The sequence below is a fragment of the Scaptodrosophila lebanonensis genome, unplaced genomic scaffold (genome assembly GCF_003285725.1).
Source record: "Scaptodrosophila lebanonensis strain 11010-0011.00,11010-0021.00 unplaced genomic scaffold, SlebRS2 tig00000136-arrow-arrow-pilon, whole genome shotgun sequence".
NCBI lineage: Eukaryota > Metazoa > Arthropoda > Insecta > Diptera > Drosophilidae > Scaptodrosophila > Scaptodrosophila lebanonensis.
In genome coordinates this window covers 681,092-692,685 of record NW_022060586.1, presented here as the reverse complement: position 1 = coordinate 692,685, position 11,594 = coordinate 681,092, and the positions used below count along the sequence as shown (strand labels likewise).

The window sequence follows — 11,594 nt, the reverse complement described above, 5'->3', positions numbered from 1 at the left end:
TTTTAAAAACAACGACGCATAGCAGCTAAGCCTTTTAAGCATATTAAGTGTGACATTATATATGAAAAAATGAAGATCCAAATGCTTAACAATCTAAAATGTACATATATTACAAAATACACATTTTAATGAAAACATCAAATAATTTTTAATACAAATATACCACACAAAGAAATGTAACCGACCAACAAAACATAAATAATGTTCGATGTTTGGACAAACATCGATGAATTGACGATACCTCGTTACCAAAAAAAAAAATCGAAAAACATCGATGCATCGTGCTAATAACACCGTCGATGCTCGATACATTGATGATTTTTACAATATTTTTGGATTCGATGTTTCGATTGATTTTTATAAAAATATCGATGTTACCGACATAACCAAGCAGGGAAATCCCGGAAATCACACAAGTAATACACTTTTGAAATGGCTTGTACTTATAAAAAAAATGTGCTAGATAACTGATTCGGTAGCATGCCAAAACAAGTTGTAATTTCCATTTCAATCCATTTCAGTCCAACCCAGAACAGATTAAAATAAAGATTAAAAGTTGAAAAGAAAATGCAAATTACTTGTATGAATTTGTGCAAAGCGTGCATTGTTAAAATTAACGGGTACTAACATTTGCGTATATTTATGTACGTATTTTATTTTTTTTTAAATTATAGTGTTATATATATAACAAAAATTAAATATAAAGTTAGTATTTTACATGACGCGAATACATGTTGGGAACAACAACTTACTTTGGAATGGTTCCTTATCAGTTCTTTTTTTATATACAAATACATAGAATACATTTTATTATGCATTTTAAATATTACTCTTATTAATATTAAGTATGCCTTTTTTGAATTTAAAATCTTTAAGTAATGCAAAAATACAGACCTAGCTTCTTTTTATACCCCGTCACCAAACAGCAAAAGGGTATAGTACAAGTAGTTCCATGTGCATATAATATGCACAGGAGAGTTGATCTCGCTTCTAGCTTTCATATATTGTTTTATATTACAAAATTTTATGAAAAATCTACATATATATCGATGTTAAGTTTTTTGATACATCGCAGCATTAAAATTCATGGCGATTTTCGTGTAAGCAGTTGTTCTCTGATGTTCTCTCATATTTTATTTCAATATTCTATGAATAAAACCGCCCTTAACACAGCCAAACAAAGCTCAAATTAAATAGTCCTGAAACGCGTCCCGCATGTCCCGCATGTCCCGCATTACCAACATTACAATCAAAATACATAATATTATAGAGGAAGAGACAGAAAACCGTTGTTTTTATCTATTGCACTTGTAGAGTTGCCACATCAGCACCGATATCGATAAGCCCGAAAAGCTCTCCTGTTGAACCGAAAAACGGTGAATAAAGGTGTTCAAAAATCTAAAAGCAACCAGTACCTTCTCTGTTTGTACTTTCATTAATGAATGCTTTTTGGAACATTGCATAAAACATCACTTAAAATGGAAACATTACGGGCGATGGTTGTTTTCAAATATAATATTGGCAGTTGCGATCAATTTAATGGCCTTATAAATAACAAGAGAGAACGCTACAGTCGAGCAAGCCCGACAGTGTAATACCCTGTACCCAGGTAAACTTCCGTCACTGAGTTATATGCGCCCAAAGCAGCAGCAAAAAGAGGAAGAAGAAGAGCGAACTTGTTGCTGCAGTTTGTGGGGGTTGTACTGGCGAGAATTTGTTTCGCTAATAACTTTTCTTAGAATTGACCGAATAAAATTTTGAACAACAGTAGACAATTATATATAAATTATGTGTGCAAAGTTTGGTTTAGGTAGCATTTGAAATGTGGACGCTATTGACGAAATTCTGCAGCGGGGGAAGGGGGGGAAAATTAAAAAAAAAAAAAATAAACTCGTCCTTACTCGGACCTAGGAGAATCTGGATGCCAACTTTGGTTATTCTAGCTTTTATAGTTTCTGAGATCCTCGCGTTCATCCAGACGGACAGACGGACGGACAGACGGACGGACAGACGGACGGACATGTCTAGATCGATTTCTCTCGTCATGCTGATCAAGAATATATATACTTTATGGGGTCGGAGATGCTTCCTTCTGTATGTTACATACTTTGCACAAACCTAATATACCCTTTTTACCCTACGGGTACAGGGTATAACAAGAGAGAACGCTTAAGTCGACCAAACCCTATTTACCCTACGGGTACAGGGTATAACAAGAGAGAACGCTACAGCCGAGCAAGCCCGACTGTGTAATACCCTGTACCCAGGTAAACTTCCGTCACAGTAATATGCGCCCAAAGCAGCAGACAAATAGATTTTGAGGAATTTTTTATTTTATCTCGTATGAAGGGGTATGGTACTACCCACATTTTGAAAGGAATATAAAAAGAAATACTTGTTTGCATGATCGATATGAACATATTGAGCAATACAAGTGTGTACATTTATGAAATATGATGTTACTTTGCCCCGATCACAAAGCTATCTATTCAAATCCTGGACGCGTGTTTCAATACCTTTCTATTAGCATATCGACTAATATAATTATTATTTTAATACTGTCACAGTATACATACATACATGTATGTACATATGTATTTACGAGTATATGGTAAGGGTGTCCACTTAGTCAGTTTGACGTCAGGGCTATTCAGGCGACATTTCCACATGACAAGATTCAATTAAAAAGAGCAAAAAATAAACATAAACTGCCAAAGAAAAACAATAACGACTCTGGTCAACTTAGTGGAGAAATTTAACATTGCACTATGGTTTTTTTTACCGTTTTTTTGGCAGAAATTCTAAATATTAAGATATACTTGTATACATCAATTTTCCTTTGTACTCATAATTTGCTCCCTCAAGACGACATACCAAGTTTTGTTTAGTTTGGGACACTATTTCTACAGCTGCCATATAACCGATATTGTCAACTTGCACTAACTTTGGTATGTTTAACTGTATTAAACCAGAAACTGGCCTATAATTTTCTCCCATGCAATATATTTTAGTTTAGAAAATATATATAATTGAATATAATTTTATTTTACCCGCTACAGAACTTCGTTAATACTGTCCACATTTCAAAAGCTATATAAACAAAACTTTTCACACGTAATCTATTAACAATCATCTACTATATATTCATTTTATTTCAGCCATTTTTAGAAATGACCTATAATTTTACATACATATAGTATGTACCTTGATTAACGTTTTCTTTAATAAAACTCATTAGTTTTTGGTACTCCTCTTAATACTGCAAGCTTTCAAAGTTTACCAAAAATATCTAATTAAACAATTTATAACAAAATAAAAACTGTTATATTTGCACAAAATTTGTTTGGGAATTTCTGCCAAAAAAACCATAGTGCATTGGAATATATTTTTTAGCCCCTCGCTGTAATGAAAACTGCGGTCTGTCATGCAATTTATTTGTAGCCTTGTCGACGCGATGCTGAAGAAAACTTTTTACTTGCAAGCCCATAAGAAAAGCTTCATTTTTTAGCCAAAACCTGAACATAAAACATTTTCGCATAAGCTGCCACTCAAGATCTAAAGTGTTTTTACACTGGACAAATGGAGCGACAGTGTCAGGCAGTTAGCATTAAGTTGCCTTCCATTTGAATTATAAAATGCTACACATTTTCACGTTTACGTCCCTTGACCTGCCCCGACTCCACAACGCTTTGGCGCTGGGACTGTGTGTCAGCTCTATACGTAATTAATTTGACAGCGCCGATGTGGCAAGAAATTGCCATCCGGTAAGTAGTTACCTTTGGTTTCTTCAACATTTTCACATTACTTTCCTTATTTCTCATCTGCTTTGTTGCAGAAAAATCTGTGCCGCTAAAAAGTCCCTTGACTTGATTTTTCTTTTTATACAAATTATGCAAACGACACGCTCAGCCGCCGTTGCGGGTATACATACATACAGTATACTTAGTATGTATATGCACACTACCGCTCAACTAAATAGGTTAATGGTTGAACATGAGAACGCTAAAGTGAGCTCCGAACCTACAATTCGTATCAGTTTTATAATATTAGCAATAAAGTCTGTCATTTTTCAAATTTACAGAGCAATAAATAGGTACATATTATGGGAGGAGTATTGATTAAACCAGATAGAACACTAACGGACAGTGGGATAACGCCATAATTCTTTAAGGGTATAAGGAATGTACGCTTAAAAACTATATTACAATTACACTTTTAAATGAAGTTGATATTAATAACAATTTTAGGCTAAGCGCGCTCGATATGGTAAAAGGCTATAATACTTAGTTTTGTGCGAATGTATGTAACACGCAGAAGGAGGCGTGTCACACCCCACAAAGTATATATATCGAGAGATAACTGATTTTCAATAACTCTAGTTAGTAGTTATGGTATCACACAATGTTCATTCTAAGGAAGTTATAGCCATAAATGTGTTCTCTGACCATGCTCTGCCAGCAGCTGGTGTCGTTGTCGTTGCTCTTGCTGCTGCGTTTTAATAAGTTGGTCGCACACTTATCTGGCATTCCAATCTTATTTATTAATATGTTTCATTCATACCCTCATCTGACTGGGATCGTCTTCAAGCTATATGCAATCATTTTTGTGGCAAGCCTTTAACCTATTTTATTGAGCGGCAGTGTATATTAAAGTATTCGTGTGTGCGTGTGTGTATGTGTATTTTTTCTCACAGCATTATTTTTACTCATTTTATTATTTAAGCACAGCTTTTCATTTTCATTTCGGCTTCACGGTTTGCCGGGAAATGTTTTTAATGTCAACGCCAACGGCTCACTGGCGTGCTGTCAGCTCCATGCAAACCAAGCGAAATGTTGCTGTATATCCTTTTAATTTAAATAAATATACGCCCACAGCCCACAGCCCACATGTCCGTCCTTGGCCAGCCTGCGAGGCAACAAAACGCCATCAATGGCCGTTCGCACAGTATGACGTTTTCACAACCCAAGTAGGCACAATGTTGCTGGTGCTCAATAGGATTCTAGATATACTACAATATATACTCGCAGTACAACATAACCGCTACAAAAGTGCAGATTGAACATATCAATAAGCTCCTTGGCAATATACTCCAGCAGAGATGAAGGACTTATTAGGCACAATGTTGCTCGTGCTCGTGAAGGACTTATTATTTGGAGTAAATGGCCGGCGTCACGCCGCCATGGAGCACACTTGCTGTTTAAAGAAGGTCGAGTTCATAAAGACAGACAGACATACGAACATACAGACGGCCAGACGGACATATCTAAAACGACTCATCTTGTCATACCGATGAAGAATATATAAACTTCTGGGTGATATACTTGTAGAAACGGTTCCTAATACAATTTTACTATGCCATCGGATCACAGATCAATGATGGAACAGAGGTTTCGTTAGGGTTTAGCTTAGATATTAAGACCAGTTAGTAATCAACTCGAAGATAAGCACATAGCTCTGCAATAAAATAAAATAAAAAAATATTTTTTATAATAAATCAACACACTAACAAACGAATTGCGTCTATATATATATTTGCATGTTTGTGTGTGTCTGTGTATGTCTCGTGTGCCTATGCATTCTTGATCTGCCTAGGGCTTAGGGGAACCTGGATACCAAGTTTGGTAATTCTAGCTCTTGTATGTAATTGCTGAGATCGTTGCATTCATCCAGACGGTCAGATGGAGATTGAGAATATATGTATATACTTTTGGGGGTCTGCCACACTTCCTTCTGTGTGTTACGTTATGTAGATTCGCTCAAAGCTAGTATACCCTTTTACCCTTTCGATACAGGGTATAAAAACATAAATTTAACTAACAACATGTTAGATTCCTTATCTGTATAAATATGAATTGTTTTAAAAGCAAATATCGGTTGTGGCATGGCGCACAATAGACCCAAAAACAAAACTGAATGGATAACCATAATGTTAAAATATATTTTTGTTTTCTTTTTTAACAATAAGTGATTTTACATAATTGGAATATATTTCAGAAACATTGAATTATTTTGCATACATCTTTGATTTTGAAAAGCGAAATAGGCGATTTTCATGAACCATGTAATAATCTCTAAAAACACGACTTTCCAACTTGGACTGTTGCAAGCTTTTACTCTAAAACTACGTTATATTTATGTGATAGTCCTGATCTTCAACACATTCTAGACTTCTCACGCTCTTCACATCCAAGCGCACGTTGAATACTGCCGTGTTCAATAGAGGAATTGGCTTATCCGGATCAACGAGTCCATGAATGGCATCCCTTAATAGATGACAAACACTACGCGGAGCTAGAACGCTAAAAATCAGGTTAAGGCGGGTACACCGTCTGGCCCGTGTCCTTTCCAAGCCATAATGGAAGATACCATTCATTTTTGCAACGTACTGATACGAGCCGCTTTTTTAAAAGAGACAAAATATTTCGGTATCCGAAAAAGTAAACTTAAATACCGCATACTTACTTAACTCCGTAATATAATTGTTCCTGTTCCAACAGCTGGTTAACTATGGAAATAAATGCCACGCGCAAACCGCGCCGCGAGCTGAACTGGCGCGCCGTCATACTTTCAAAAATGACGCCTATAAATGCGTCTTTTACTTCCAAAGCAATTTTGAAATGCATGATTGAGTTTTCGAACCTCAGAATACGAAAATACCGAAATTTCTAGTGTAGAGAGTAACTTAAAATAGCCACATATTGATTATATCGGGAATAGGGGTATTTACAAGTATATGAAGTAAGTTCTATTATAACAAAAAAAAACTTCGAATCAGGACACATAATACATATAACCAAACTTATTCTTATACTTATTAACTATAGTATTGCAAATGATAACAAAAAAATAAGTAAATACATAATTATACGATAAAGAAGTGTTATAGAGACTTAATGAAGAAATCGCTTAAAATATTTTGCTCAGTCACTGTCACCGAAAAAAAATAATGTTGGCAACGAATACTTGATTTATTTTATAATATGTACTTAAATATTTTTTAGTAGGCTGAGAATGGGAATGGAGTAGATAACTATTACATATCTAAACCACCAATTTTTAGAACCTTGCAGTATTATATTATTCAATCATTCAATCATGATTACATCAACAAAGCTCTGATCCAAACGTAGTCTTTAAGCATAAAGCAGACCTCTTACCAAATGCTTGCGAAACAATAGAGAAGGCTATAGTCGAGAAAGCTCAACAGTGAAATACCCTGTATACCCTAATTAGAAATATATACATATTTCTTTTGACTGTTACATACTTGTACAGGATATAGTAGAAATGTCTATCAAAGTACGTTATTTTGCAAGACCAAGAGATGGATAAACATCGAATGGACATCGAGTCGATATTTTTCCTTCATGTACTATAACTTGTGCCCAGTTCCTATTCGAGCAAATATGTCTATTGAGTGTATTTTGTTTGTATTTATATCCTTTCGTGATAGCAATTAACTCACTGAAATTATGAGAAAAGTGTGTAAAACATTGTTTCGCCAACTGTTTGGAATCGCAATTGAAAATACTATTATGTTTAAAAAAACAACGTTATGTTAGCCAGACCTAGCCCGGAACGTGAATCGATATTGTCAGTGATAACAACTGCCCAAGTACTCACGCGCAGTAAATTTAATAATGTAACGGTGTAAATAAGGCGCAAGTGCATCACGGTTGTCTCTTTGTCACTAAAGGTTGAGGGAACACGCTCGAATTCGTCGTAGAAGTGGTCGATAAACCTATGTGATCTCAGCACTTCAATACCTTCCTGTCCCATCTCGAGTTTTGCGTGGAACGGAAGCAAATTGTTGGCGAACTGCGAATAATAGCCGGCGCTTACGTAGAAGCTGGTGGCCTGATCTAAAATCTGAAGGGTCGGAAAATGGTGACCAGAATTGAAAAGCCACTTATACACCTTCGTTTGACACTCACATGCAATAGAGATAGAACTGACTTCATCCTTTTAACATCAACATCAACATCCTTACCCCCATTCGCCTCCGCCTTCGCCTCTAGGCGCTTCAATTTGCGGACGTAGTTGCGATGGTAGTACATGATGTAGGCGGTCTGCGTGTCACGCAACTTCTGGGAGACATTGCGCATCCGTTTCTGCTGCCGAAAGCTCACCTTAGCCATGATGCGATGGATGAGCTCAATCGGCAACTTCAATAGTTCGTGATGTACCGGAGAGGGCCGTTTTTTCCGCTTCTCTCCACCCTCGCGCTGTTCAGCTGTCCGTTTTCGTGTTTTAGGCGGCATTTTAATCCCACACAAAATAATGAGTGTAGATGTTTTATCCAGCAATAATTGCAAATGACGTTAGGTTCATTTACTGCTTGTTTCTTTTCTCAACACAAGTTTAAAATAAATACAAATTTAGAACGGCTTGAGAACCCCTCGTCTAAACAAAGTAACAACTCAAAAACAAGAGAGAACGCTACAGTCGAGCAAGCCCGACAGTGTAATACCCTGTACACAGGTAAACTTCCGTCACTGAGTTATATGCGCCCATAGCAGCAGCAAAAAGAGGAAGAAGAAGAGCGAACTTGTTGCTGCAGTTTGTGGGGGTTGTGCTGGCGAGAAATTGTTTCGCTAATAACTTTTCTTAGAATTGACCGAATTGAATAAATATACCCTTTTTACCCTACGGGTACAGGGTATAATAAAACAAACTTGCACAGCGTACACACACTTTCGTGGACTCAGCATTTTTTGCCCATAGATTAGAGTTTGGCACGGGCCGTGTTTTCGGTCGTGGGCCCACGTGTTCGTGTTGCAAACACGAAACAAGAAAGGAATGCTAAAGTCGAGCAGGCTCAACTCTTAAATACCCTGTACCACCCCACAAAAAATTAATTAAATTAATTTTATTAAATTAATTAATTAATTTAATTTATTTAATTAATTAATTTAATTTAATTAATTAACTAAATTAATTTAATTAATTAACTAAATTAAATATAAAATATTCCATGCATGCATAGATACATTTACATTTACATCAGAATCGTGCCTTATGCGTGTTTGTGTACTTGTACATATGTATGTATGTGTGCATTGGGCCTGGTTATATGGCTATAACTTTCTTTCCGATCATTCTATCATAATGAAACTTGGTATACGGAAATATAATTACTAACCTAATGTGACTACCAAATTTTAGTTCAAAATTCCAAGAATTACGGGAGTTATAGAAAATCAGTAATAGGGGGGGAGTGGGGGGGCGGATCAGAAAAAATTAACAAACTCGTCCTTTCTCGGTCTCAGGAGAATCTGTATACCAAGTTTGGTTATTCTAGCTCTTATACTTTCGGAGATCCTTGCGTTCATACAGACAGACGGACAGACAGACGGACAGACGGACATGGCTATATCGACTCGGCTTGTCATGCTGATCAAGAATATATATACTTTGTGGGGTCTACCAAGCCTCCTTCTGTGTGTTCCATGTGCACTCGCACAAAACTAATATACCCTTGTACCCTTTGGGTACAGGGTATAAAAAACACGAATATAACACGAACTAAAATTAACAACTAAAGTATATTTATACTCTGTACATAAAATGTACAAGAGTATATTAGGTTTGCGGGAGCTGAAAATGTAACAGGCAGAAGGAGGCGTGGCAGACCCCACAAAGTATATATATTCTTGATCAGCATGACGAGATGAATCGATCTAGCCCTCTCTGTCTGTCTGTCTGTCCGTCTGTCCGTATGAACACCTGGATCTCCGAGACAATAAGAGATAGAGACACCAAATTTTGCACAAAGATGCCTTATGTGTGTACGCTGTGCAAGTTTGTTTAATTTTTTTTTTTTGATTTTCCCCCCACTTCCTCCTTATGGGGGTTTTCCCGATTTTCCATTCGTATAATCGCCTATATCTCGGAGACTATAAGACCTAGGGACACCAAATTTTAGTCCAAGATGCCTTATGTGAATACGCAGAAAATGTTGTATTTCTCTCCCTACCCCCTCTCCCATGCAAGTCGCGATTTTCATTAATATTGGTTGAGACTGGGGGGTATCAGAAAAAACTACTGCTGAGAGAGAGAGAGAGAGCGAGATAGAGATAGAGAGGGCTAGCCGAGCTCTCTTGTCAACTAGGAAATCTGTTAATAAGCCAATAAGAGTAGTTGAGTTTAAGAACAAATTCGGGTGTCTGGGCAGTGCAGTTTTTACTCCATTTTTAAATGGCAAGCATTGTATGCAAGCAAGTGTAATTTTATCGATAAGAAGGCTGCCTAAACACACACATTCATGCATACGGAAGCAGACACCCCCAAGATATCTAAGAATATCATATATATGTACATACATAGACTTACACAATATCCTTACGTGCATATACTACACATACAAATGTATGTATGTACATATATGCACATACATACACTGAAATAAGTATATGTGTGTGTGTATAAAATGTGGGCTTGTATGTGGCTATGTGGTTATTCCTTCTCACTTCATTTATTGTAAAATGTTAAATTTCACCAAGCGGAAATGTTTATTAGAGCGGAAATTGTTATTTTTAGTGTGCCAGAGTAATATTGCTCTTAATGTTGTTCGCGCGAACGCAGAGTTTGTTGTTGTTGCTCTAGTTGTTGTTGTTGTTGTTGTTGCTGATGCCTACAGCTGACAACAAAGGCGACACGCCAGCACACAAAGAAACGGTTAATTTTCAAAATCAACGGCCAAACTTGCAGCAATCTGCAGCAAATTGCCAACGGAGGGCACACAAATATGGTCGAAATGGTCAAAGCCATAACAGAAGCTGCCACATCAGCAGCTGTGGCAGTAGCAGCAACAGCTACCCAGTAGTCCTTGCTATAAGCACTTAACCCATTAAAGCCCATTTAGAGAACAACATACACAAGCATTTTATATTTATATTATAAAGTTAGGGGTTTTGCTACATCCTTAATGTAATTAATGCTATATATGACAATAATGTCCACTTAAGAAATCCCTATACTACTTACTATAGTAGTATATCGATAAAGTCTTAATGACAAAAAAGGATTTTTTACACAAGCCATTCTTTTGTATCCCAGAACTAATTACGCATTTCGGTTAGTTACAATCGATTGATGAAGAATCGTTAAAGCGCTCAAATAATCAAATGTTGGAGCCGATGTGTGAGAGCTGGCATTATCCTGCAGGAGGATGGCTCCCCATTGCCAGTTGATTTTTCTCAGTTACAAATAGTTGTGTCCCATTCAAATTTACCGTTCTACGTTTCTCCATATTTTCAATCATGATATGAGCAGTTTTTTTTTCCAAGAAAATGAGGATCATTTGCGGGTTTCTGTTTTGCTTCGCATTTATAGATCCGTGATCATGCACACGATTGATTGTTTTTGGGAAAGTAACGGTTTCTGAATGACCTTCACCTTAAGAGTAGAACAGTTGAAACCGCTGGTCCAAGGTCCATAAGAAGGAGAACAGCGAGACGCAATTCAAAAGATTCCCATCCAGCCCCACCTCTGTGGATCCTGGCTCTCAGAGAGCCTTAAATCGAGTTAAAGCTCGGTGGATGAAAAGTGAGCGCATATGCGGACAGCCTGGTTCTAATGATAAAGAAAACATT

General features: G+C 36.8%; 1 protein-coding gene across 1 annotated transcript; it reads right to left on the bottom strand.

Moving 5' to 3' along the window:
* Window positions 1-5,914: 5,914 nt before the first annotated feature.
* LOC115629173 lies at window positions 5,915-8,322 on the bottom strand. Its single transcript, XM_030525547.1, has 4 exons — window positions 7,935-8,322; window positions 7,624-7,869; window positions 6,463-6,665; window positions 5,915-6,398 (listed from the first exon to the last, which is right to left on the bottom strand). The coding sequence occupies exons 1-4, from the start codon at window positions 8,259-8,261 to the stop codon at window positions 6,122-6,124; spliced, it is 1,053 nt and encodes a 350-aa protein (XP_030381407.1). The 5' UTR covers window positions 8,262-8,322; the 3' UTR covers window positions 5,915-6,121.
* Window positions 8,323-11,594: the final 3,272 nt, after the last annotated feature.

Excerpts from the sequence above, each read along its gene's own strand:
- LOC115629173 (XM_030525547.1), bottom strand. The coding sequence starts at position 8,261 with ATGCCGCCTAAAACACGAAAACGGACAGCTGAACAGCGCGAGGGTGGA. Across the intron at positions 6,666-7,623 it reads CATTATTAAATTTACTGCGC|AAATTTCGGTATTTTCGTAT; the intron begins GTGAGTACTTGG and ends TCTCTACACTAG. Across the intron at positions 6,399-6,462 it reads CAATTATATTACGGAGTTAA|CGGCTCGTATCAGTACGTTG; the intron begins GTAAGTATGCGG and ends CTTTTAAAAAAG.